The 27,906-nt window shown below is 43.2% G+C and overlaps 2 protein-coding genes across 13 annotated transcripts in view; one reads left to right on the top strand and one right to left on the bottom strand.

The window, feature by feature from the left end:
- The window catches only part of LOC310747833 (parathyroid hormone/parathyroid hormone-related peptide receptor-like), a 28,417-nt gene extending 25,135 nt beyond the window's left edge, over positions 1 to 3,282 (top strand). For all 3 annotated transcript variants that reach the window (XM_083583112.1, XM_083583113.1, XM_083583111.1), the window contains one exon: positions 79 to 3,282. In XM_083583112.1, the coding sequence (XP_083439238.1) occupies positions 79 to 456 (378 nt within the window). In that variant the 3' untranslated portion in view covers positions 457 to 3,282. The remainder of the gene's footprint in view (positions 1 to 78) is intronic.
- The window catches only part of DDX42 (DEAD-box helicase 42), a 26,581-nt gene continuing 496 nt past the window's right edge, over positions 1,822 to 27,906 (bottom strand). For 2 of the 10 annotated variants that reach the window (XM_083582622.1, XM_083582625.1), the window contains 18 exons: positions 26,277 to 26,403; positions 24,110 to 24,343; positions 23,296 to 23,446; positions 21,857 to 21,918; positions 21,327 to 21,363; positions 17,851 to 18,000; positions 17,004 to 17,108; positions 15,037 to 15,156; positions 13,299 to 13,475; positions 11,598 to 11,726; positions 10,739 to 10,838; positions 9,285 to 9,332; positions 8,404 to 8,501; positions 7,968 to 8,244; positions 6,852 to 7,078; positions 6,077 to 6,187; positions 5,816 to 5,914; positions 1,822 to 4,509 (listed from right to left, as the gene is read on the bottom strand). In XM_083582622.1, coding sequence (XP_083438748.1) covers positions 3,805 to 4,509; positions 5,816 to 5,914; positions 6,077 to 6,187; positions 6,852 to 7,078; positions 7,968 to 8,244; positions 8,404 to 8,501; positions 9,285 to 9,332; positions 10,739 to 10,838; positions 11,598 to 11,726; positions 13,299 to 13,475; positions 15,037 to 15,156; positions 17,004 to 17,108; positions 17,851 to 18,000; positions 21,327 to 21,363; positions 21,857 to 21,918; positions 23,296 to 23,446; positions 24,110 to 24,343; positions 26,277 to 26,296 — 2,850 coding nt within the window. In that variant the 5' untranslated portion in view covers positions 26,297 to 26,403 and the 3' untranslated portion in view covers positions 1,822 to 3,804. Of the gene's footprint in view, positions 4,510 to 5,815; positions 5,915 to 6,076; positions 6,188 to 6,851; positions 7,079 to 7,967; positions 8,245 to 8,403; positions 8,502 to 9,284; positions 9,333 to 10,738; positions 10,839 to 11,597; positions 11,727 to 13,298; positions 13,476 to 15,036; positions 15,157 to 17,003; positions 17,109 to 17,850; positions 18,001 to 21,326; positions 21,364 to 21,856; positions 21,919 to 23,295; positions 23,447 to 24,109; positions 24,344 to 26,276; positions 26,822 to 27,299; positions 27,343 to 27,906 lie in introns of those variants that run through there. The other 8 variants (XM_083582626.1, XM_083582628.1, XM_083582627.1 and 5 more) reach the window with 8 other exon arrangements.

Below are 27,906 nucleotides of genomic sequence, written 5' to 3'. Positions count from 1 at the left end.
GACTGTTCTGAGAATGAGCAGGCAGGCAATGGTCTTTTTCTATGTTGCACTCCCTTGACAGTCTGCCTCTTCCACCAGGTGCAAGCAGAAATTAAAAAAGACCGTTTCCGGAGAAACCTGGTACTGGACATAAAGCAGAAGACCCGAGCGGCCAGCGCAGGCGGGAGCTACTCCTACGGCGGGCTTGTGTCCCATGCCACCAATAGCGTCAGCTTGAGTATGGCCAGCTGGGGGGTGACTTCTGCAGCAGCCGTTGCCATGCCTCTTGGTGCCAAAAACTGGCTGATCCACCTTGCTCCCACTGCCACTGCCCCAGAGTACACCCCAGCTTCCTCCACCTTGGATAATTCTCCAAGTCAGGAGATGATGCAGAAGGTCCTTGAGGAGAACATCGGTGCTACAGCCTTGGAGGGGAAGCACTCCAGCTTGAAAAAAGAGCTGGAGACCATGCTATGAAAGGGAACAGAGAAAATGTAATTTTCTAGGATCAAAGTAACTCGGCGAGTGAACTGTCTAAGTTTCAATCTTGAGCCAGGTACCACTATAGCGATTAGGAAGTCTTTATTCTACTACTTACGTCAGTATGGGAAAAGGGTTCCAAGTATTTGCCATTTCAGATTGGTTTAAGCTTGGTTCTGGATGCTGAAGGGTACTGAGGGAGGTAGTGGTTAGGTGGATTGAATTGTTCTGGTTAGTTCGATCTGCAAAGCGCATGACACGCCTTTTCAGAAATTCCAATCGTCCAAAATATATCCATCTCCCCACCTCACTTTCAGCCTCCTCAGCAGCAATAAGCAAGCAAAGGAACCATTCCTATTCCCATTTTCTGCTGTGTTGTGTTTCATCTGTGTTAAAATAAGGCTTTTGTTAGTTGATTGCAACCCCAATTTCAGTAAGTAGGCACTGAGTGTTAAGAGCAAAGGTGTTGTTGTTTTTTAAGGCTATTTTGATGTAGTGCTAACATGAGAAATAAAATATTAAAGCTGGCGTTTCCTTCTAACAACAAGTAGCACTTTTTGCTTAGTCCAAATTCTCTCGATAGCTCTAAAAGGCATCACTATTAAGACTGACAAAGGCAAGTTTATTTACTCAACCACCAATTCCTGTAATTAGGTGATAGCCCTGATTCTGTTTTACAGAATGGATTTATTTATTTTTTTAAAAAAGGGTGTTCAAACAAGCTTGCCATTTTTCTGCAAATCATCTCCCCCAATAGGAGAGAAAGTAACAGCTTACTACTTTGCTGTCTCAGAACCAAAGCAACTGCTCTTGCAGTGAACAACTGTGCAGGATTAGATGAGACGTGAGAAATTCTCAAACATAGGCATACTTTGGTTCAGTGCCTTGCAGAATACCTGTCCAAGGCAACTATGGGATCACTTTTTCTTTACCATGCAACTTGCATTTTGAAACACACAGTTGTTGCTTTGGAATATAACAAAATGATGCTGAGAGAGACAATTTGCAAGGAAAAGCAGTTGGTAGCAAGAGGCGGGCTTAATCTTGTGGGGTAACCGACTTGAGCAAACATGCCAAGGAGTATGTTGCAGAAGGTGGCAAAAAACTCTCAGGGTCCCCTGGCCAATTTGATGTGGGCAAGGGGAAAAAAAAACCCTTTCTGATTCCCTCCTCTCCAATTAGAGAAGTCAAAGGTGTTGTTGTTGTTGTTTTTAAAGGCTATTTTGATATAGTGCAAACATGAGAAATAAAATTATTAAAGCTGGTGTTTCCTTCTAACAATGAGAAGCACTTTTTTTGCCCACAAAACCAACTTGTGAGTAAAATAATATAGGCCAAAATAAACAGGCACATCCCAGGCAATTGTCCTTGTAATAAAACATTTACTAGAAGAGAAAGCGGAAAGTAAAGGGAACAGCATGTCACAGAATCCTGACAGTTTCAAGATACTTCTTCATAAAAATGAGAAGCAAGAAGTGAACTATTTTCAGCAAACAAGATTTTTCTACCACTCTGGCAAAAAAGAAAAAGAAAAAGAAAGAATCTGATTAAAGAGCCCAAGAACACACTGTTAAAAAAACCCCAAAACCAAATATTTTTACATTTGCTTCTTTCCAGATGTGTGCGCGCAACAACCATTTCGGGGGAAAGCAGCACATTGTTTCAGACAAGTCCCGTTTCTAACATTGCTGCACAAAAATGCTTCTTCAGCAGCCAGTCTCAAACTTACAAAGTTTGAAATCTTCCTGGTTCAGCCCCCAATCACAATTAACTTGATGCTATATAAGAAAGATCTCCCTCCCCAAGCCTGTTTCACCCTTGGGTGGTGAGGGAGGGGGGAAGGGGAAATAACTTCTGGAACATTCACAAAGCTATCTACACAAGATCCCACCCAAATGGACACTTTTAATCTTGCCAGCCGGTGGGCAGGCTATATCCTGGTGGCTCCATGGCCCATCTTTGTGTATCCTCTTCAGGTTTAATGTGGTTCCTGTTGCCCATACAGTACACATGTTCAGGGACCAAAATGAGTAGACACTAGGATCATCCTTGGAGGCAGAGGAGCTCCAGTCTAGGCAACCTGAGATTCTGCTAGTCTTTGCCAAGCGGTCTTTGTTCCCTCAAGGACACATTCAGAACACAGAAGATGGTGAATTGTGTAAAAATGTAGACTGGCATGGGGAAGGTTAGCATTCATTCTGTCTCCATATGTGTGTGTGTACCACAGTACTCATGTATGCTGTTCTACTGGGCAGAAGGAATCCTTTAGCGCCAGCCAAACTCATCATACCTGGCTTAGGTATGGAGAAGAATGAGACAAATTTGCAGGCTGCATCACCTGCATATTTACAGCCATCTCCCCACTACTCTTAGGAACAGAATCTCAAGCTCTCTCTATGGGCTATTAGCATGCTGATACTATCAAGGGAGGAGGAGGGATGAAATGATTTAACCTTTGGCCTGTCCTCTCTCTACCTGAACTGTGGACAACTTGACAAAAAAGAGAGGCAGGAGTCAAGCCTGAGAACCTGCTCACCAATCCCCAAATAAGGAGGATTTAAGCTAGCAGTGATGCATAAAATGATAAGGTTAAAAAAAGATTACTTGCAGAAATGACACACGTCATAATGGAACATTATGATTTCCATGCAGGATTGTGTGTAGATGGGCAAGATCAATTGTGAGGCCCCCCCCCTTCCCAAAAGACCATTATTTTTCCTGCATCTGTTGCTTGCAATGGCCAACAGTGACCCAGTCGAAACTACTGTGTTTTCCTGTGATACTTTACACGTCTCATTGTACTGCTGGATACATGCAAAATCATATACACAGGAACTTGGTGGTCGTGTCTGGGCACAGACGGCCATTGCGAGTGGCGAACGAAGGTGTAAAAGCGTAATGACAATGGGGATGAAAAGAGGGCTATTGAATAGGGCTGATGTAGCAGGCGTGCCACTTACTGGGAGATGGGTTAGTGTACAAGTTCACATTGATCTGAATAAAACAAACCTACCCAGTTCAAAGCCTCTTTCTGGAAACATTCAGTTAAAAAAGAAACACTCTCAAAGATCTTTTGTTCTTGGAGGGTGAAATCAACCTTTTGAAGTCCCTCGAGACGGACGGATTTTTAAAAGTCAGAGCGCTGAGGAATTCCGAGGAAGGGAACGCTTTCCTTTTGATCAAAGCACAACACTGACGCGCCACTGAAGTGAAGCTGTCTGTAGACGCACCAGCCGAGGCTTGGTTTGGGGATCATTGCTGTCCATTGCTATGCTTCTGAGTAGCCACACAGAAACGCCCTCTTGAGAGTGACCGAGAGGGGCACCTTGCCACTTTGCTGGGCTCTTAGCTGTCCCACCGACTCTTCTTGCGCTTTGGGGGCTCCGGAACGACAAAGCCATCTGTCTTGCTGTTGTCCCTACTACTGCCTCCATCTGCCGCCTTGTTGTTCTCTCTGCTGTTGCCATCTTTCCTGCTCTCAGTGTTCCTATTCTCACTGCTTCTGCTTTCGCCGCTGTTCCGGCTGCTGTCCCCATTGTTCCGGCTTTCCCCGTGGCGACCGCTGCTGCTGCTACTCCCACCGCCGGCATGTCGGCTTTCCCCGTGGCGATGGCTGTCCCCGTGGCGGTTGTCCCCGTGGCGATAGCCTTCCCCGTGGCGCTGGCCTTCACCATGGCGACCGCTCCCGTCGCCGTGGCGCTGGCCATCGCCGTGGCGACCGCTGCCCCGGTTGTCGCCGTACCTTTCTCTACCTCCGCTGCTGCCCTCTCTGTTGCTGTTGCCGGTGTTCGGACTGTTGAACCCCTGAACACCAGGACTGGGGAAGGTGGGGACGCTGTTTAAGTTTCCGGCGCTTGTGAAGCCTGGCATGCCCTTTGGCATGCCTGCCATGCCCATAGGACTGTCAGGTCTTGCCGAGTTCTGCTGTGCTGAGTTGCTTGGCACAGAGTTCAAGCTGCCAGCGCTGGTCCACCCACTGGCACCTGCTGAAGAGCTGCCCGTCTTCTGGTTGCTGAAGCTGGCAGCAACAAAATGGCTCTTATACTGGGACTACAGGAGAGAAAAACAAAAACCATAACCAATACAGTGGTAAAGGTAAAGGGACCCCTGACCATTAGGGTCCAGTCATGGCCGACTTTGGGATTGCGGCGCTCATCTCGCTTTATTGGCTGAGGGGGCCGGCGTACAGCTTCCGGGTCATGTGGCCAGCATGACTAAGCCGCTTCTGGCGAACCAAAGCAGTGCATGGAAACGCCATTTACCTTCCCGCCGGAGCAGTACCTGTTTATCTACTTGCACTTTGACGTGCTTTCGAACTGCTAGGTTGGCAGGAGCAGGGACCGAGCAACGGGAGCTCACCCTGTCGCAGGGATTCAAATCGCTGACCTTCTGATCAGCAAATCCTAAGCTCTGTGGTTTAACCCACAGCACCACCCGCATCCCTAATACAGTGGTACCTCGGGTTAAGTACTTAATTCGTGCCGGAGGTCCGTTCCTAACCTGAAACTGTTCTTAACCTGAAGCACTACTTTAGCTAATGGGGCCTCCCGCTGCGCCGCCAGAGCACGATTTCTGTTCTCATCCTGAAGCAAAGTTCTTAACCCGAGGTACTGTTTCTGGGCTAGCGGAGTCTGTAACCTGAAGCATATGTAACCTGAAGCGTATGTAACCCGAGGTACCACTGTACGAGGATTCTTAAGCCTGTGTTTTCTGTCTCTTCTCAGTGATGCCAACCGCTATCCAAGATTGAAGGCTGAGTGCTGGATGGAATAGGCTTTTGGAAAGTGGGTGTATCTTACTGCTCAGAGATTTCTTCCCGTTAAGGGGAAAACCCAGCTATATTTTTAATGTGAGAATGGAATTTCAACTAGTAATGCTTTCTAATGTTAGGACATCTGCTGCAATGTATGGCTTGGTTTAGTTGCTGGAGTATTCAGGCCGATTTTAGCAAACTTTTTTTTGCCTTCAGTTATCTCTGGCACTAGACTAAATACTGTCCTTCCTTCCACTCTGCCCATTCACTGGTATGGAGGAGGGCTGACTTGCAGTGCCAATAGGAGCAAGTTGGAGCTAAATGCTGGGCGAACGTTGATGGCTCCACCTCGGGTCAATGAAAACCTTGCTCGCTGAAGAACTTGTGATAGACACAAGGGAAATTCAGTTCACAGGCTGGGCAATGACCATACTGAAGCAGACAAAGCTGCTGGCAACCAACAGCTCCTTTCCCTTCTGAGCTGGTTTAAGGAGTTCACAGGCACAATGGCCACACTTGGCTAGAAGCCAAGAAAGCAGTAGCACAACAAGTGCCAGACAGAAAGGGGAGAGAATATGTAGCAGGACAGTTAGTCATACCAACCTGGAATGCTGCCTTCATTGCAGACAACCGGTCCCCCATTGCTCCTGAGGATGGTTTGTATGCCTCATAGTTAACCATGACACTGTTACTCCCACGGTCCTGTGACACAAAGACGTTGGCAGTTAGCACTGTGAAACTCGGGCTGCAGTGCTATACCTACTTACTGGGGAGTACATCTCAATGAAATAAACAGAACTTACTTCCAAGTAAACATATACGACACTGTTAGTCTACGTTAGTATACTGAATTTCAATGCTTACCACGCTCTCTGATCCTAGGCCAGGCCGCTCACGGTACCCCAGTCCACCACCGCCAATATTTAACTTCTTGCCCTTCCCTCCCTTGAAACGTGATTTCCGGAACCAAGCATTCTGGAGAAAAAGGATAGTAACATTAATAGGAGATGAAATATGTGACTACCAGGCTATGGATTGCTTCAAAGATTAAAGATTAAAGATTAAAGATTAAAGAGTTAAAGAGTTCAACTACTTTAGACTACAGAATTCTGGCTGGAAGCGCAAAAGCAATACCAAAAATTAAAAGTACACAAGCACATTACAGTCAATTTGTTGTACGCTATTTGCCAAATAAAGGAGAGTTAGTTTTTGTGTTTTGGAGGGTGGGGGGAGGAACCCAGAGAAAGCCACTTGAACTACAAACTGGGGGGAACAAAATACCACTTATTTGTAGAAAAACATAGTTCCCTGTTTTAAGTAGCTTCTTTGCAGATGCCTCCAAATTGCATGAGAGCAATTTGCACAAGATAGAGATAAAATCTGCCATGACTCATTCCTTAGATTTAAAGACAGCTCTCTGTATACTGCTAATGCCCAGTGTTGTTTTTTTCCTAGATGCCAATCTAGCTCAAGCAGTGGAAATGCAGCAAAATCTATTTCAAGGTAAAACCCCTTTTTCTTTTTAAATATACCACATACTGTGTTATATTATTTGGTGTGGCTCATAATTACACACAGAAACGTTAAGTTTCAAGTTAAGGAAAGATTACAGTGCTTCTTCAGGTTCGGACAAAGTTACCTGCATGGCCAAGTCCAAGAGCTCTTTTGTGACGTGCTGATTGGCCCCTTCCAAATTCCGAACAAGATCTCCAGCGAAGTTGCTATCCTTGTGAGTCAGCAGGGTGTAGGCCACACCCTTCTCTCCTGCTCTCCCCGTGCGACCAATTCGGTGGGTGTGGGTGTCAATATCACGGGCCACGTCATAATTGATCACAGTCTTAATAGAAGGAATATCCAGACCACGAGCTGGGCACAGGAGATGTCGGGGGTCAAGACAGTTTCACAGCAATTCTCACATGCGTTCTGCTTATATCACATCTTGTCAGCAAAGGCTGAGCTTACTCTGCTCAAAACTCTTTCCCACTGCACCACCTTCAATTCTAGGAAAGCTTCAGTACACAGTTGAAAGCAATCAAGTTATCCTAGACACTTTCTGTCAATGCTGGCCTGTATTCTTAAGACTGTATTGCAATTCCAAAAGAGACAACTGCATTCTTCCCTGACTGAAAATAGGTTTGGTTGCACTGAACTCTGATTATACTATAAAGAATTTTAGCTCCTCCTAAGGAAAAAAAAAATAGGAGGGAAATATTTAGTGGGGATTTAGAACAAATTAATGAGATAGTGAAGGAGAGCTATCTTTTTCAAAACATTGATCAACTAAAAGTCCGAAGAAGAAGAAGAGTAGTAGTAGTTTGGATTTGATATCCCGCTTTCTCACTACCCAAAGGAGTCTCTAAGCAGCTAATATTCTTCTTTCCCTTCCTCCCCCACAACAAACACTCTGTGGACTGAGTGGGGCTGAGGGACTTCAAAGAAGTGTGACTAGCCCAAGGTCACCCAGCAGCTGCATGTGGAGGAGTGGAGACACGAACCCAGTTCACCAGATTACAAGTCTACCGCTCTTAACCACTACACCACACTGGCTCTCTAAGGTTTATTTAATATCTTCAATACATAGTCCACATCTACCCAGCAGCCTGAGCACAACACTCTCTGAACCACGGCAGATGTAAAGAACATCAGGGTAGGTGGATGAAAACTGGCTTAACACAATGTGAAGAGGGAAAGGGGGTCAAGGATGTGGTTTGGAAATTGCTCCCAAGTTTTTAAAACTTCCAACTTGCACCCCTACCTGCCACATCAGTAGCAACCAGAACTGGGAAGGTCCCCTTCTTGAAATCCGAGATGACCTTGTTTCTTTCACTCTGGTCCATGTCACCGTGCAGCAGACCCAGGCTGTGCCCCTCCTGCTTAAGGTTGTTGGCCAGCTCCTCTGCATTTGCCTTCTTAGTAACGAAGAGGAGGACACTCCCCGAAGAGGTGAACTCCACTAGGCGGCTGGTCAGCCAGTTCCACTTGTTGGGGCCAGAGGAGAAGATCTCCACAATCTGAGTGATATCTTCATTTGCCTGTTGTGTGAGGAGGAGGAGGAGTAAATAGAGGCAAAATGAGAATATCAGGATATATTTAACACGAGAGCAGAAATGGGGGAAGAACAGAGAAGCATTATACTATGCACACCCGTGGCTTCTCTCTTTGCTCTAGCCTATTTCCAAAAGGTATATTACCTCTCCGATATCTCCTTGCACCACTCGAATTGGATCAATTAGAATGTCTCTGGCCAGCTTCTCAATCTTCTTCCGGAAAGTTGCACTGAATAGTAGAGCTGTTAAGCCAGGAAAATAGTACTAATGTTATATACACAAAGGTGCAAAGGAGCGCAAGCTCACAAGGAAGCCACCCCATCCACCAGAATTGTACGAGAATCTAGATACATAGGAATTGCCTGTGAGTATTGCAGGCATGTCCAAATTCTGTCTCGGGGGCCTAATCCAGCCCGCTGGTTGATTTAATTTGCCCCCTGTGGCAGTATATGTCCTGGGGTAGAACCCTAAAAAAGGCTCAACAACTTTGGTCGGCCCTAACACATGATGTTCACTTCATCAAATCTGGCCCTCTTTGAAAAAAGTTTGGGCACCCCTGGATAGCATCACATTTGCCATGCATCCTTCCTTACTGCATACAGCAGTACCAGAAGGACACATTGTGGCTAGGAGTAAGGTGAAAGATGCTATCCAAACAGCAGAGAAGCATGGAGGCAATGGGAGAGGGTAAATGACAAGGAGACGGTGGTTTTGTATGCCCGAAAACTACCTATATATGAACAAGATTTTAGAACACTCCAAATATCTGGGAAAGGTGAAAAATCTGTGAGTGGGTGGGTGGGAAGACAGCAGGCTGTCCTTGCTTAATGAGAACAAAATGCTTGCAAATCCATTAATATAACTTAAATTTCTTTCTGGTTTAAGTATGGGAATTGGAAACAGTTTTGGGACACAAATTAATGCCGCCCCGAAGGGCTAACCACATATATTTACAAGAATAAAACAGTTCTGTCTCACACAATACATATTTCAATATATTTTGTATTCAGGAAATCCACACTCACTCTGCCTTTCAGGGCGCACGTGACTGGCAATTGATCTGACTTGGTATTCTGGATGAAAAGAAGAACAAAGTTCCAGTCAATGTACAGTTTTCAGATGCTGAAAAGCAGCTGCATTATAAACAGCCAGCTGGCTGAAGAGAGCATGGCATAGAGTTCATGATGAAAAGTGCTCAATCTCTGCATTCTAAGACAACACCTTTTTATTTCATAAAATGCAGAATCATCCACAAGCTCAACTTCCAGTAGGTCTTGAATGAGATGTTGTTACATCTGAACATCAGGCTCAGAGTTTTTTGTTTACCAAAAAGCATGCCCCTTTAAAAAGACATTTATTTTAAAAAGGCCTTTCAAATCAATATATCATGCAACTAAGTGACAAATTTGACAACGAGCAAATATTTATCTGTGGGCTTGAATTTGTTTTTCAGCAAAGCATATTTTTGCAGCCATTCTGGTTCTTGTTTATTATTGTAATTAGAAATATTCTATGCCCCAGGAAAAAAAGAAATTAAGGAAGAAATCTGTGTTTCTTTCAAAGTCAACTAAAATTGAGGTTTGGGAAATAAGCAAATACAGTGGTACCTCGGGTTAAGTACTTAATTCATTCCAGAGGTCCATTCTTAACCTGAAACTGTTCTTAACCAGAAGCACCACTTTAGCTAATGGGGCCTCCTGCTGCCGCCGCACTGCCAGAGAATGATTTCTGTTCTCATCCTGAAGCAAAGTTCTTAACCCGAGGTAATTTCTCCAGCAATGCCCAGCCTGCCCTTCATATACTATGGGTGAATAATATGGCTGCAGAACTGGGTGCTCCGTGCCACTTCTACTACGAACTGTGCCCTATTTTGTACAATGAACATTGAGCAAATGAAAGAGGTAGACACTAAAAAAAAAATTAAAAATGAAATTCCTTTGACCACAAAATGCTTGCTTGAACGAAAGGGTATTATGGAAGATATTTCTGCCCGTGCTTTGAGAGACTTCTGAAGAAAGGAAGTTCCAAAGGCTGGGAGTGGTCACTGAAACCTATCCTTGTGTGTGCTTTCACAGGGCCATCTGGAGCACAAAAGCGCCACTAAGAATTCCTTCTCAGCTAACCACAAAGTTCAGGACAGGACACGTAACACAGCTTGGTACCAATGTTAAACGGTCATAACAAGCACGTTTGCGTTTTATTTTTACTTTCCAAATTTGCACTATTCTTCACTGGGTCAAACCACTTTTCTTTCTCATATTCCTTCATGTGAAAGCCTTCATTTTGCACCACCAGAATGTCCTGTACTTTTCTGTAACACTGTTATTTAGTTGCTGCTGAGTGCGTAGCCCAAGAAATGCTTCAGCCTTTGCACTCTTTCACTAATGGATTCCTAAGACACAGAGGATATGAAGTTGTGGGGAACGTAGGCCACCGCTGTGACATATCCACACTGCAGCCAGTATTACTGGGTACATACCGAAACCCATGTCAAACATTCTGTCGGCTTCATCAAACACAAGGTAAGTGACCCTCTGAAGGTTGGTTGCTTTCTTCTTCACGTGGTCAATCAAACGGCCCTGATTGGAAATATTTAACAGCAGCAAGCTAGTCAGAAAAGCCAGTATCAATGCATCATTCAAACTATGTCACAGTAATTCCTTGGTCACAGTGGTTATACTGTTATAATTGTTGTATTTTAATCTTGTTTTTAAGTTGTATTCATTCAACTTGCTTGTTAGCTGCCCTGAGCCCGGCCTTGGCTGGGGAGGGCGGGGTATAAATAAAAATTATTATTATTATTATACTGCTCCAACTTTCCCTGATATTGTTTGTGGTCCTTTTTGAACAACAGGGTCCTTAGTGATGGTCTGTGATGGTCAATAGTAGCTGGCCAAGGGCCAAGGAAAGCTCTGAAGGCCACCTTTAAAGGAAGACGCCCAACCAGAGTCCAGTGAGAGGGAAATGGTTTGGTTGTGTCAACAACAGACAAATCCCTCAGAAGCTGCTAACTGCCAAAGCAGTTTCTCTTGCCCTTAGGAATTCTACTCCAGTTTGGATCCACATTTTCTGAATCCAGTAAGGGGGGAAAATGAGGTAGGTTCACATAAGCCACAAACCAAAGAATGAATCACAAGGTAATGCTTTTTATTTAGAACAAAAAGGAAGCATATTGCAAGCCATTCTCAGGATCCCATATCCCATATCCCTCAGGGCAGCCTTCCACAACCTAGGAATGTTTTGGATTACAACTCCAGCTCCATCCAGCAACATCTGGAGGGCACTAGGTAGGGGAAAGACGCCTTACAGCAACACAAGTACCTGGAAGAAATACTCACTGGAGTGCAGACAACAATTTCTGCTCCTTCCTGCAGAGCCTTGGCCTGCTCCCACATGCTTCCTCCACCATACACTGCTACGGAGCGTAGATTGTAGGCCTTCCCAAAGCGTTTGCATTCAGCGTGGATCTGAAGGCACAGCAGTTCACAGAATATTGAGAACACTACTTCAAAAACTAGAAAGACATTTCCATTACATCAAAGAAACAAAGGGACTGCAAAATGGACACTTTCCTGTGCAATGGGGCTACAAGAATACCAAGTAGATTTCTTCTTTGTTATTCTAAATCTCCTTTCCAGTGATTGAATTTTCTTCTGCCTTTTGTACATCAAAATCTTTGTACCTGTGGCTCACCCCTCAAGCTTATCAAGATCCCTCTCTGCTGGCCTCACACCTCACTTTTTCTGTATCTACTCCCTCTCTTCTTCTGTATCTATCCCAAATGAATTTGCTAGAATAATCTCTATACATCACATCATTTCTTTTTTACTTTCTCTTTTCTTTTCTCTCTTTCTTCTCCACACTCCTTTTACCTCGTTGGATCAAAAAGTTTTAATAAAAAAATTACAGACAGAAGAGGCAGAATTTCAGGGCAGATTTCTAGCACCCCTGTTTTTTATATTGAGTATATCATATGAAAGCAACCAGAGGAAGTATTATTGTGACTGGAAATTGAGCCACTTGCCACCAGGCAGCATAAAAGTAACATTGCACTTTTAATAATGAAAATCTTAATGATGAAACAACTGAAGCACAGACAGACAAGCCTTACTCCCAATACCCACTTGCAACAAGAAGGTGAAGCTGGTGGTGGCCTGACTAGTTTAGTTACAACCAGCCCCCTTTAAAACCTTGATCTCAACACTGAGGGGTGAGCAGAAGCAGTGAACGCAGAGTTCCTCCTTCTCTATACCACCTATGTAAGAAGCCCTCTTTTGACCCATAAAGGCTCCAAAATGGGTCTCTGGGACTTACAAAAAAGCAAGGTATTTGAAGTCCTGCATGCATCAAGTCCTGCACCACAATATCTCATTACAACTCCTCAGATCAAAGTAAGGGTGCCCTCATTAGTGTGGCAAGCCAGACTCTCTGCTAAAGCATGGCAATTTTTCTGGAATTGCATCATAGTTCTGAACCTCCCTTTCCTTGTACAGTGGTACCTCAGTTTAAGTACTTAATTCGTTCCAGAGGTCCGTTCTTAACCTGAAACTGTTCTTAACCTGAAGCACCACTTTAGCTAATGGGGCCTCCTGCTGCCGCCACACCGCCGGAGCCCGATTTCTGTTCTTATCCTGAAGAAAAGTTCTTAATCTGAAGCACTATTTCTGGGTTAGCGGAGTGCGTAACCTGAAGCGTATGTAACCTGAAGTGTATGTAACCCGTGGTACCACTGTAAAGTTACCAAATAAATTTCAGAAGCTTTCTACCCGAGCTGCTCTTTGGTGACCAAGGTATGCAAGATGGGTTTCCCCTCCCAAAAAGTAAAAAATCCATTACCAACTCATTCCCCCATAAAAAAACCCTTAATTTTAACTGGTCCCCCCCTTTTTTGGTAAATCTCCACATACCATTACTCCCCTCAACCCAAATTAAAACAACATCAGCAGCAGCAGCAGCAGCATAATCTCCTCAGATGGATGATCTGTTCCAGGATTTACTTGCCCCCATTTCTTTCCATGATGCTCCAAACATTTCTTTACCTGCTGGCACAGCTCTCTGGTTGGACATACAATCACTGCGATGGGACCATCTCCTGGCTCCAGCTCCTTCTGATCCATGATGTGAACCAACATGGGCCAAATGAAGGCTGCAGTTTTCCCACTGCCAGTCTTTGCAATACCGATCATGTCTCTCCCACTCAGGGCCACTGGAACACCCTGAAGGAGGGGGAAAAAACCCCACCCACATTTTATATCAAGCAGTTTCCCAAAACGGAACTGGTGACTCTCAGCTCAGGGTATGGTTTTGAAAATATTAACCTTCATAAAGCCATGAGGATGTAAAGTTTTTTTTAGCATACCCTAATCATTTCATACTCCACGTGCTCCTCATACCCTAGTCACTTCATCACATCTCCACTTTTCAACGTTTAAGTGCTTGTGTTTAACCGACAATGTTGTTAACTAAATAAACCAATATAAAAAGCAAACATCTAAGCCCATTGTAATCCCAGCATAATCTCCAAACAGGATAGGGAATACAACATAGCATTTTGCTCGTTGCATAAATTCCATTTTTTTAATCAATACCCCACTTGAAAAGACCCAGAGTAGATTTTGTAGTAGTAGTACAAATATTTATGTACTCCCTATGTGTAAATAATCAGTATACCATCATCACCACCACCACCGTTACAAAGCATTCTTGGGGGTTTGTTGGAACCCTGGGGTTAATTATACCCTATGAAGTTAATTCTGTTCCAAGTTGTCTTCTGTTCCAAGTTGTCTTGACATAGAAGTTAACATTCTTATGACGCAAACTTGCAACACAGAATTATTATATGTAATTTTCCTTTTTCTTTTTTTGGAGAAGTGGAGACACCCAATTAGGCTACAGCAAGGGTAGTCAACCTACCGCTCACTAACGCATCTTTCTTGATGGTAAAATTTCTTTACCACCCACCAGTGCTCGATGGAAGGAGGATTCAGCTTGTGTCGCAGAACCCCCTACCGCCCACCTAGAATCCTGAAACGCCCACTAGTGGGTGGTGAGGACCAGGTTGACTACCCCTGGGCTACAGCTATTCACAGGACCCCTTCCACTGTTTATTATGGTCCCAGTATTTTCCCCTAGGCATTTTAAGTACAGTGGACCCTCTGGATATGAACTTAATTTGTTCCAGGGGTCCATTCGCACCTCGAAAATTACGCAAATAGAGGTGTGCTTCTGTACACGGCGCAACTTGAGCCCTTCTACACATGCGGTGAAACACTTCTGGGTTTGCTGTGGCCTTAACCCAAAGATTCCGTATCAAAAGGGACATGTAAATAGAGGTACGACTGTTATCTACTTTGCTCTCTTCCATTTTCTCAAGGACTAACTGTAGCTCTAGAGGAGAAATAACAAGATATCAATGGATAAACCAAGTACCAATAGCCCTTCTGGATAGAGAAAACTTTTTACACTTGTTAAGACAAAAAGGACATCCCTCTGAAATTTCAGGGCATCTTTATCTTTTTTTTAAAAAAAGTTCATTTGGTAGTGATTCTATTGGAAGGAAATTCTTTAGGCTTTTTTACACGTGGTAATTTTAAATATTCAAATCAATTTTATGGCAAATAATTACTGCCTTTACTTCTAAATTAATTTGCTTGCTAAACAAGTTACAAACTGATAACGTTACAACATCTCCCCGGCCCCCCAAGAAAAACAGACATGAGAGAAATAACAAAACTTTACTTCGTTGGATTACTGTGAACTCTGCTATGCAGGACTCACCTGGCATTGGATAGGTGTGGGTTGAGTATATTCTGATTTCCTAATTTGATGCATAAGTTGCTCATCAAAACCAAAATGAGCAAAACTGCTTCCTGGTCTTGGAGGAGCTGCTCCAGAGACCTAGGGGAAAAGTTATTCATTAAAACCATGCCTTACACTTTTGAGAGATTATTCAATGCACATGCTGATGTAGAGTCTATATGAAAATGACGTTCACTCAGTTCCGATCTCCAACAATACTTATTGTGCTAAATCCACCTTATAGGGGTATACCATCCACCTCAAATGATTAGCCTTTCTTGTGTTGAACTGAATTCAACATTCAGCTGTGGTAAACACACCTGAAAAGCACAATGATGAAGGAAATGTCCCAATCTAATTTAAATTAAATTAAGACTGGCAGAATAAAATCTTAGAATATGCAGAGCTAGCAAGATTGACAACAAGATTCCGAGACCATACAGATCAAATATTCAATAGAGTGAAATATTTACAGAGAATACCTAAAAGAACATTGTAAAAATCTAAATTCTTTGGATTGACCTCTGCATGAAAGAAGAGAACTTTACAAAATTAACACAACCGAACAACCTAGGAGAGATAAAGTGTGCAGTTAAAAAAAATCACAATTAGGAATCACAATGGCGGCGGGGATTTGAAGTCATGTTTGAATTCGTTACATGTGAATTTAAATCTTTTTTTTAAATGAGTGTTGATTTTGAATTGCCTTTTGTTGGTTATTTCGTATGGTTTTATTCTCTATTTGTTTTGTTTTTAAAACCAATAAAGCATTAAAAGAAGAAGTGGGGAATGTCCCATGTTATCAGAAGCCCATATTCATGGGAGGATTGAGAGCATGCACATCTTATAAAATCCAGAAATTCACCAACTGGGCCTCTACAAATAGACCAACGTTAAGACATTTTCGTATGCAAATCAGAGGCTAAATGGAACAAACGACCAGCAATATCTAGCTAGAAGCTTGATCAATCACAGAGGCCAGTGGAGTGAGGAGAATCCCAAGAAGGAAGGGGGCTGAAAGCCTGAATGACAACCAGCCCTCCCTACTACCAATCCCCAACAGAATAAGCTGAGGGGGAAAGTGTCCGAACAGCTAACAAGTACTGAAGTACTCAAGGAAGCCTGAAGATGACCAACTGTCAAAACCTGGTTAACCGTTTATGTCTGCTAACCACCATGCATTTTATGCCTGCTGCAAGTTTTCTTTTTCTTTTTGTTGACTTAAGAAAATTATACAGACAGCAAAACGAAGAAGCCTAAATTAACATTGTCTTCTACCAATAAGAAATAATAATAACTATTACAATAATGAAAATACTAAAAATACATTTACTTCCCCTTTTGAACTTCTATTCTGGTTACAATATATTATATAACAATCTATTATACCCTATGCTGTCCCATATATTATTTTATTTCCCAGATTCAACCTAACCTTCCCCTTCTCTCCACTGCTTCCCTTCACCTGTGTGAGATCTTCCCATCATAATATTTTTTTCTAGTTGCTTTAATAAAGTAGAATAACATGAAAACTGTTAAATTATAATTACTTCTTTTGTCCTTACACGCTTAACAATTGCCTATTAAGAGTGTCTGCTGCAAGTTTTCTATGGTACGTCTCCCTACACTGGATCAAACTTTTCCCTCCGTCAAGCCACATTATTCTTGCAAACCCTCCTCAAGGCGCACTTTTACAAAGCAGCCACTGAATTGTAGCCATCCCCACTACAATTAACTCTCCTCTGCACCACCAAGTCCTTGAAACTTAACATACTGGCTCTCTTACACATCCTTTCTGCTCTCTTTATCTTACTTGGGTCAGAACCTCACTCAGGAGGAACCATGGCACATCTTTGCAAAGGTTCTGTGTCTGTTCATTGTTCACCACACAGCTGTTATGATCATGTGTGAACACGAGACAATCCTCAAAGCAGGACTCGTCTTACCCGGAGATTCAGCTTGTGGCGCAGCTCCACCACCTGCTGTGGGGTGAGGCTGGTGATTTCTTCATGCTCGTCGTGGAAATTTTTCTCAAACGGTGGGTATTCAATCTGCAGGCCAAACAGTTCATGGTTAGTCAGGGATACCACCTTATAAATTAAAAATTGGTTGCTGCCTCGGCCCAAGTAGCGGGCTGCCATGGAATGTTTATGAACATTCTTGCTATGTTAACAGTTGTAAGCATAAAGGTAAAGGGTAAAGGGACCCCTGACCATTAGGTCCAGTCGTGACAGACTCTGGGATTGCGGCGCTCATCTCGCTTTATTGGCCGAGGGAGCTGGCGTACAGCTTCCGGGTCATGTGGCCAGCATGACTAAGCCGCTTCTGGTAAACCAGAGCAGCAACGGAAATGCCGTTTACCTTTCCGCCGGAGTGGTACCTATTTATCTACTTGCACTTTGATGTGCTTTCGAACTGCTAGGTTGGCAGGAGCAGGGACCGAGCAATGGGAGCTCATCCCGTCGCGGGGATTTGAACTGCTGACCTTCTGATCAGCAAGTTCTAGGCTCTGTGGTTTAACCCACAGCGCCACCCATGTCCCAGTTGTAAGCATAGCATCTGCTAAATGTGCAGCTTCTGTGAGACATTCAAAGAAGCACTTTGGTAGGGGGAAACTGACATAAAAATCATGTACATTTGATTGTCTGGGCTTCTATGCAATGGAAGAATATAAGCTCTGGAGCACATATAGGGAGGGTCTCTTCTTCTCTTTGCTTTATTCAATGTATTACTATTGATTTTTGGATGAACGTAGCACTGGTGCTATGCTACTGATTGCAGAAATTCCCTCACCTCTGAATGATCAATAGGAGGAAGAGGGTCAATGATTTTTTTGGATGGTGCTATTGGATTGCCATCACTGTCATACTCCAGGTTGTCCTCCTCCTCTTCTGGAACCACACCAGCAGTGGGATTTTCTGCCATGTAACGGAAATATGCTTCCTGCAGCAAAACAGAGAAATGTAACTGCATACAAGTGCCAAAGAGGATGAAATGCTATTGTTGTTCTCAGTTAATTACGAGCTACATTTAGAGACGGTCACTTACCCATAAAGAACAAATAACTTTGTCTATTTTAATAGTCCTCTTTTTATCACAGTAATTATTTGGTGAAACCATAATAAAGAACTAACAAATTGGCTGGTATATTTCGCTTTTCCAGGAAACAGTCAGAAGACCTGAGCTGACCATCTCAAATGTTCAGTTAAAGCCACAAAAGTGTTTTCTGCTATGTCAGAATGTCTGGCCTTCAACGCTTAATTTCCAAGACGGGTGGTGTGCGCAACGCCGTATTTGTGAATAGGAATGACTGTAGTTACTCAGAAGTGATAGAAAAATACTCTGCACATGCTCAAATTCTCTCTTTGTCTTTTTTACTTTGCATTTACTTCTGCCGACTTCTTGGCTAGATGTCTGCAGCAAGTTAAAAGTCTCCAGGCAACCAAACAAGAAAAAAAATTCTGAAAACTGGAAGGGTTTTCTTTTAGGTTGGTTAGTCACTTACAGTGCATTGAAAAGACGTAGAGCAGGAAAAGACATGGATGCCAATGTACAATCAGGAACCTTGACTGTACACTGGCAAGGGAAAGCAGGCTTTGGTTCTACCTCCCATCAGCTGATGGACAGCAGAGCCAAAATGTGCTAGAATGGCTGTTCTAGCAAGCTCCCTATGGAGAACTTGCTTACGCAACTGATGCCTGCAAAAATGTGACGCCTCAGGTGCTTTAAAGCTCCACGCAGGGCTCTTTCTGAAGTCCCATCTTTGGGACTGAAACATGTTGAATAACTTGAAATCACTGTGATGTCAGTGATTGACAAGTGAGCAACCTTGCTCACCTGTCAAATTTGGTCCATGAGGCTCAGATCTGACAAGGATCTGTCCTGTAGCGCAAACAACAACAAAAAAGGTTTTCCACCCTGATCTAGCAGACGTACATGATTGACACTGCAGCTATCTACTTTCTTGAAGAGGAATTCCCCCAAAGAGTTCTCCTAACAATTATGCGCTCCCTTACAGGGCAGGATAGGGTTTTTGAAACCATTTTGATATTTTACTATAATAGGGAATACCCTATATTCTCTAATTTGAAGATACAGAAAATAAGAAGCTCTTCCTTGTTTTAAAAAGCCAAATTCACATTCAAGAGAGACTCTCTCAAAAAAGGCACCTTCAGCATTTCCCCCAAAATGCAAATTTAACTGGTTAAAAAGTCACACTAATATTAAGTCTGATCAATACATTGCTACGACATTTTCAAGCTGTCCTTCCTCCAAGGAGCTCAGGGGAGTGTACATGGCTCTCCCCTCCATTTTATCCTCGTTACAACTTTGTCAAGAGGACACAGATGATTGAAGGCTTAAGAAAAAGCCTAAATAAATAACATTGGGTTGAGAAAAGGACCAGCCAATCCTGAGAGCTTCATGGTCAAGAAGGGATTTGAACCCAATTCAACCACAATAGTTATTGGTGCAATTGGTTGGCATCCCTGTGCAGTATAACACTGTGGCTATCTGGACCTCCAGCCAAGAAGGGTTAAAGAGGGGTATTTGTTGGGAAAATTCAGGATATCCTGCAATAATCGGGGTGAGGTAGGAGTGGAAATAAATAAATAAATAAATAAATAAAGGAACGAAAGAAGACAGGAAGGGAAAGAAAGGAAGGAAGACATGACTTCATTTACAAATGAACAAGATTTCTATTTTCATTTATTTTTGCTGCACTGTAAATTTAAGCAATCCCTCTCCCCCATCGAGTGGGCTACACACTGTTTCTCAGCTATGTCTCAATCCTACTGTGCACATTAAGAAGCACCTTAGATCTTCTTCAGAGTTAAGATGAATGCCTACCAAAGCAACAGTGAAAAATGGTAGCTTCAATAGTTACACTAAGCCATAAAAAAAGTTTCTCTAACTCCATGACTCTAGATGGATTTCAACAGTGTTTCCTGGAGTTCTGATAGCTGAATAACACTTTTCTTCCTTATTAAAACTGAGGCTGTGCTTTAGTGCTATGCCCCTGGAAACTTATTTTCTAAGTGTCCTAATGTAAAAATTCCTCATGCCCAGAGTCTACCTCTGTGCATGTTTGGTATGCTCATGACACAATAGGGACAAGTCCAGAGCACTGACTCATGAAAAGTTGCAATAGCCAGACTCCACAGGGATTGGTAATTATGTATCACTGCACCACTAGGTGTTAAAATCAGTGCAGCTAACTTGTGGCCCTCCGGATATTGCTAAACTACAATTCCCAGTAGCCCCAACCACCGAAGATAATGGTCAGGAATGGTGAGAGTTGTAGTTCAGCAACACCTTGAGAGGCACAGGTTAATCATCCCTGGGCCACATGCTTCAATCGTGGCTGATGGAAAAAACAGGCAGAACGACTTGCTATGGGGGCTGATTAGGAGGCAAGGTCAGAGCAGTAACTCATGCAGACATGTAGTGGGCAGATACTTTTAGACTGCTCAGGAGACATCAATTAGCCATTCTGTCATGGGCACACTAGAATATGCTCCAGAACACAGTTCAGGAATGGACTGGGCTGGAAGTTCCAGATTTTGGATAACAGGTATGCTTTTATACAAGCATTAATAAAGCTGTTTGACTGCACCAATAGGAGACTCAAAGAAGCACAAGTCTGTGGCAAGTTAAAAAAAAGTATGCAAAGTGCAATACCTTATACCAGTGATGGCCAAACTTGGCCCTCCAGCTGTTCCTGGACTACAACTCCCATCATCCCTAGCTAACAGGACCAGTGGTCAGGGATGATAGGAACTGTAGTCTCAAAACATCTGGAGGGCCGAGTTTGGCCATCACTGCCTTAAACAGTACTTAAATATTTTCAGCTGTTGCTTATATGGTCCACAGCTATAGCTGTCAACCTTTTTAGACCAGGACCCACTTTTATCATTAAACCTACACGGGACCTACTTTTATTTTATTTTTATGTCTGTCTTTCTGCTTCTTTCTTCCTTTTTTCACTCCATGTCCCCCTTTAAAAAAATAAAACAAAAGCCTAAAAAGCACTGGTTGTGTGCTGATGTGACTCATCTAAAGTTGACCTGCAAACCAGTTTGGGGTCCTAACTCTTTTATCAGCTGGGCTAATGGTCTGATGTATTTAGAAAGAACAGACTCCCCCCCCCCAACAAATCTTCTCAGCAAACAAAAATAGATCTGCTTTATTTCAAAGGATATCAGAAATGTGTGTCTGTATTCATTGATTACTGTTTTGTAATAGATAGAAAGGTTGCGTAGAAAACTCACTTGATCATCTTCCTCTTCAATATCATCGCGTATACCCCTGGAAAAATAAGCAGAGAAACAAAACTTCCCTGCAAATGTTCCACATACCCAGCTCCATACATTCAATCTGATTAGTGCCAATATAATTCAACACTGACAACATTCAGGAGCAACCAAACAAAAAACAAAAGAACACGAACATCTTATGTTCCAACCCACCAGGACCTGCCAAATTATGAAGAGTAAAATTGACTGAATTTCAGATCTATGAAGTGTGACAGAAAAGCTGTTTCACAGAACTATATAGTTGAAGGCAACGAGGGAGGTAACCTCAACACCCTGCTCCGAGGAAAGTCACCTATACACCAGCCCCTCAGAAATCAACCCTCATAAATTCAGATCACAGCCTTCACGGAGGTTCAGAAAGGCTTAAAGATCTTAGCATGGCAAAATCTTCAAATATCCCAACAGAAATAATGCAAGATGATCCCATGCTTCTTGTCCATCTCTCACTTGTTTCAATGGGGCTGTGATATAAAAAAATAACTTACTTTGTATTTTTTCTTTCCTTGTCTTTGTCTTCCAATCTCTTCATGTCTCTAGCAGCTTGATCCTAATGGGTCACAAAAGAAATGTAACATTGCAATGCAGCACATTTCCCTATAAAATTCCTATGACACTGGAGCTCATAGCGCTATATGCAGTGGAATACAGCAACTAGGTGAGGGATACCATCTGCCAGGAGAGAGAGGAATTCTGACAGCTGGCTCCCCTCCTTATTCTTCCTATCATATTATTAAAAGGGTTTTTCAGTGCATATCACTGTATCTCAATACAAAACCATAGGTTCAAGGTGCTGGAATTGTTGCACAAAGCCCTACATACTGGGATACCTAAAACATCACCTCACCCCCTACATACCCTACTGATCAGTGTGCTGCAGGAGAGGCCATCCTGCAGATACCATCCTATCAGGAGATCTGTTCTGCATGAATGTCAGAATTGGGCCATTAGTGTAGTGGCACCTGCCATTTGGAATTCCCTTTCACCGTGCATATCTACTGGCTCTTCAGCACTTGCTAAAGAAATTCCCCTTTCCAAAAGACTTCTAAAATCTTTGTCTCAGTTGCTATCTGACCTAGATCTCAAGTGATTTTATTTATGTGTTGTTGTTTTAAACTGTTTCTAGTTTTATAGTTATTTTCAAAAAAATGTTTTTATATACAACTGTTTTTAAACATGTTCCTCTTTTGTATATGCCATTATTTAATTGCTTTGAAATACCTCACGGGAAGCAATTTGTAAATGAAACAAGTAATTAAATGGTAGCAGTAGTAATTTGAATCCCTCCCCGATTGTTATGAGCAGGAGTTTGACTTGTACTTCTCAGACTAAATTATGAATGTATGAAGTGGTGACATCACCACTGCTGAATTCCCTCCTGAGAGGCACCTGCTTGGTTTCACTTCTCTGACGTTTTAGACCCTAAGGTGCTGATTGCTATTGCTGCTTTTCTTATAGTAGTAGTAGTAGTAGTAGTAGTAGTAATAATAATAATAATAATAATAATAATAATAATAATAATAATAATTTATTATTTATACCCCGCCCATCTGGCTGGGTTTCCCCAGCCACTCTTGGCGGCTTCCAACAGAACACTAAAATACAATAACCTATTAAACATTACAATAACCTATTAAACATTAAAAGCTTCCCTAAACAGCTTCCCTTGTTCTGTTCTGTTTGTCCTTGTCTTTACTTTCATGCTTGCTTATATGGCAACAGCTGGCTATTATGGAGTTTGCTACAAACTACCCCAGATACCCTACAACAGAAGACGGATTTAAAATATTTTAAATTAAAATAAATACAACTGATAACATTTTTGTCCCATCTTCAGAGGTGCTGACTGTTATTCTCCTCAACAGTCATTTTTGGTGCATCTCAAAGCCACAAAATATCGGCCAGGCATTAGGAGAAGGTAACTTACCTCCACCTCTGCCATGAATGCCTCCAATGGGTCATCTTCGCTGTCTGAGTCAGGTGGTTTGGAATGGAACTGCTGCCGAGTGGGGGAGTTCTCAGCGGGAATGTATGGCAAGTCAACGTTATTGGAATCTTCCTCCTCATCCTCAAAGTACCTGAAAATTCAGAGAGAGAGGAGGTGACACTGGGAAGAATCAAGTCAACACATAAGCAGACTTATAAGAAGGGGAAACCATTTGCTATCACACAGAGCCTAACACTGGACAATATTTTAGGAATTTTTTAAAAAAGTTTTTTTTTTGGGGGGGGGGGCACAGAACTAAAGAACAAACTCCATCTCTCAAATATCCACTCCAAGTTGTCTGGCAGCCTGATTTAGCTGTTGTCATGCAACCTTTATCTGGACTCTGGCTAGTCTTATGCTTGAGATGTCAGCTGTAAAACGGCTTAAGCCATGGGTAGGCAAACCTAGGCCCGGGGGCCAGATCCGGCCCAACAGCCTTCTAAATCCAGCCCGCAGACAGTCCGGGAATCGGCGTGTTTCTACATGAGTAGAATGTGTCCTTTTATTTAAAATGCATCTCTGGGTTATTTGTGGGGCATAGGAATTCATTCTCTCCCCCCCTTTTTTTCAAAATATAGTCCGGCCCCCTGCTGAAAAAGTTTGCTGGCCCCTGGGCCTTATGCCCTCCACTGGGACACTTCTTTTCACATATTATCAGGTAACACAACTATGTCTGCCCTATTAAAACAAATCATCGCAAAACTTTGGGCAACTCATTTAATGGGGATACAAGTGCAAAAGGAGGGCAACTTACGCATTCTCCTCATCGAAGTTTGCTCGCTTTGATCCAATCTTGTAAAAAGAAGGCAGCTGTGGTGGTGGTGTCTTTCCAAACCCAGCTGAACCAGGGGCTCCGAAAGCACTGTGGGACTGTTGAGGGAGTTTTGGCTCTTCCTTCTTCCCAGTGGATATGGAGAAGCCACCGAAACCAAAGCCCCTCTTGGTGCCAGGGCCACCTTTGTTCCAATTCATGGTGTCAGCAATGCGTCTGAAAAAGATGAAATGACGTACTAAATATAAAGCCTCTGCCCATTTCAAAACAGTCCTTGTATGAACAAAACCCCATAGGCAACTAGCATAGAATTAAATAGGAAAGTCTGACTTAGAAAGATGAACAAAGCACCATTTATTTATTTATTTTGGTAAAAAATGCTCCCCCTAAATATCAATCATAGCAGTTGATTGCACTGACCGGCAGCAGCTACTTTTAAAAGATGAAAATGGGTATTTCTAGTATATGAATAAAACTCAAATTTACTCCAATGCAGATATTTTGTTTACTGATAGAAGCAGACTACCTTTTAAAGGCTTAATATCCAGTTCAGTTCAATTCTATTGTTCAGTCATTTCTGTTTACCAAGAAAAGATATAATCTGCATTCAGATGGCAAAGAGTCCTAAATACATTTAAATATATGTAATACAATCAACTGCATCTTACTTAATATCTGTGTGGCTGACACTAATAAAATGTGGCAACTTTATGCATTAGAGGTTTTGTTTTTAACAATGAATTCAGGCTATCTTCTGGAATAAATATTTTTATTTAAAATGTCTGCAAGCTATTTATCCCTTAAAGGACAGTAGGCAATTGAAGTGCAAAAAAGAACCCCTGCTTTGTTAGCCCTGAGCTTACTAACAAGAACATTCACTGCTGTTCATCTTAAACCAAATCATAAATAATGTTATATAAATGCTTTTGGGGACATTTTACTACCCAAGAAAAATTCCAGTGTATCTCAAGGCAGTAAAATGTCCCAAAGAAAATCCATCTGCATAGCGTTTGAACAAAGACACTTAACAGAGCAATCCAAACCCACCTACTGGAAGGGGTATGAATGGACAGAGGTGCTCCTTGGCTTAGTTCTGCAGGTCACTGCTGTTGGAGGAGCTCCACTGTTAAGGAGTGCCCCAATGCACCCGCCCAAAGAGTAGACAGGCAGGCAGAACCTTCTGGTGGTAGCATTCCTGCCCACAGTACCGTATTTTTCGCCCTATAGGACGCACTTTTCCCCCTCCAAAAATGAAGGGGAAATGTGTGTGCGTCCTATGGGGCAAATGCAGGCTTTCGCTGAAGCCTGGAGAGTGAGAAGCGTCGGTGCGCACCGACCCCTCTCGCTCTCCAGGCTTCAGGAAGCTATCCACAAGCCTTGCGCGCCCGGCGGGAGTTCCCCCGGGTGCGCAAGGCTTGCGGGCGGCAGCCCGCAGCGCCCTCCAGAGGACGCCCCGTGCTTCGCGCAGGAGTTGCCGCCGGGCTCACAAGGCTTGCGGATAGCAGCCTGTTCTGGGTGCTGGGGGAAGCTCGGGCTTCCCCCGCCCCAGCCCCACGGCTGGGGGAGAAATAATTTTTTTTTATTCATTCCCCCCCCCAAAATGAGGTGCGTCCTATGGGCCGGTGCGCCCTATAGGGCGAAAAATACTGTAATTCCCAAAATGGGGATTTTCAGGGAAAGGGGCTGACCTGCTGCCATCATGTGACAGTAATGTGTCCAATCTGGGCCTCTTTGCTACGGCAGCCTGAGCAAAGGCACAAGGAACAGGTACACTTCCCTGCCCCTGAATTGTGAGAATGGCAGGGTTGTGGAAGTGGCTTATCGCTCCATCAAACCTCACCACCGACCGCCAGGAGTTTGGATGAACACCCTGGATCATTTTTGTTTGGGGAAAAACCATGTGACTTTTTTTTTTTTTTTTTACATTGGCTGAAAAACACCAACCCACCCATCCAAATGGCAAAAATCAGCAGACTGCTTTGATATTTTATGACCCATACTTTTTTTGGTTGTCAAAATGAGAGCATCTGCTTCACTGGCTCAGTTAGTTGGAACTTCTGTTTTTAAAGATGGATTTGTTACACTGGCTGATGAAAAAGCACCCCAAATACAAAAACCAGTTGATTTTCTAAGGCACTTAATGACTCACTTGCTGGAATTTGAGGACATTGTTTAATGCTGCGCAGGTGCTGTCCTAGGAGTACACTGTAGGTTTACTTCTGTGTGTAAAATGAATGCAATGAAAAGTGCAGCCCTGGAAGGATTTTGTCTTAAATCTGTGGAAGAGATTTGATTCAGCTCTTACAAACTCTACAGTGAATGCACATACGCGTCTAATATACATATTTTCATTGGGGATTCTTATCATGTGGATATCTGATGCTTGAAAACTATTTGTGTCTAAGTGCCACGGTCATACAGTCCACCTGAAAAAGTTAGGGTAAGAGAGAACAGCCTTGGAAGAGGAAAACAGATACACCCTGTGTTTGTAGGTATAAAAACAGGGAGCAGCCCTACTGGGAGATAGAGAATAAAATAGAGAACTGAGGCAGCTGGATACCGTACTTTGTAAATATGCACTATTATTGTTTACTTAGCCACTTCCATTTAAAACCACTTGACACTTCTTTTTCAAATTTGTCTTTCAATTCAAAACACTCTGTCCTTTTCTCCAGACATCAATGCAGCATACATGGGGCAGGCTGACCTGGCAAGTTTCTTAGCCTAACCTGAACTCAGACTCAGTCTGCTGCATCCAGGTCCACCAGCAATCATATAATGGTTCGTAGCTGTGCATTGGCTTGAGCGTTTGAAGCCATTGCCACAACGCATCTACTATAATGGTGACCAGCGCTGGCAGCTGTAGGTGGTTTGTAGGGTTCATAATCCACACACCTGTGGATTACGTGTCTTCCTTGGCCCCTTCCAGTCCTATTCTTCTATAAATGTTACCTTCAGTTTTACAAATACAGCCAGCGCCGTCGTGGAAAGGAAGCGAAAACAAAAGCACGGCAGCTATTATTTGGAGTTCAAGCCCCACTTGCATGCCATGCCCACTCGGCAGGGGACTTTCCACTGTGCTCAGTGGGCTGACTTCTGAGAAAAGCGTGCACATCCACACGCTCGCTCCCTCGAGTCAGGCACGCAAATACAGTGGCACCTCAGTACTTACCGTATTTTTCGCTCTATAAGACGCACCAGACCACAAGACGCACCTAGTTTTTGGAGGAGGAAAACAAGAAAAAAAATATTCTGAATCTCAGAAGCCAGAATAGCAAGAGGGATTGCTGCACAGTGAAAGCAGCAATCCCTCTTGCTGTTCTGGCTTCTGGGATAGCTGTGCAGCCTACATTCGCTCCATAAGACACACACGCTCCATAAGACGCACACACATTTCTCCTTACTTTTTAGGAGGGGAAAAGTGAGTCTTATATAGCAAAAAATACGGTAATTCATTCCAGAGGTCTGTTCTCAACCTGAAACTGTTTTTAACCTGAAGCACCACTTTAGCTAATGGGGCCTCCTGCTGCTGCCGCGCCGCCAGAGCACGATTTCTGTTCTCATCCTGAAGCGAAGTTCTTAACCCGAGGTACTATTTCTGGGCTAGCGGAGTCTGTAACCTGAAGCGTATGTAACCCGAGGTACTACTGTAACAAAAAGCGGCTCTGATCCTGTTGCCGTCCCCCCCTGGCCCTTTCAACGGGCGAGGACTTTTGCTATGTCAACAGAGGACTGGAGGCTGCAAGTGTGGAGGAGGAGGAGCAGCAAAAGGGCGGCCT

This window comes from Podarcis filfolensis (assembly GCF_964270895.1).
Source record: "Podarcis filfolensis genome assembly, chromosome: 13".
NCBI classification, from domain to species: Eukaryota; Metazoa; Chordata; class Lepidosauria; order Squamata; family Lacertidae; genus Podarcis; species Podarcis filfolensis.
This window is presented reverse-complemented; position numbering and strand designations above follow the sequence as displayed.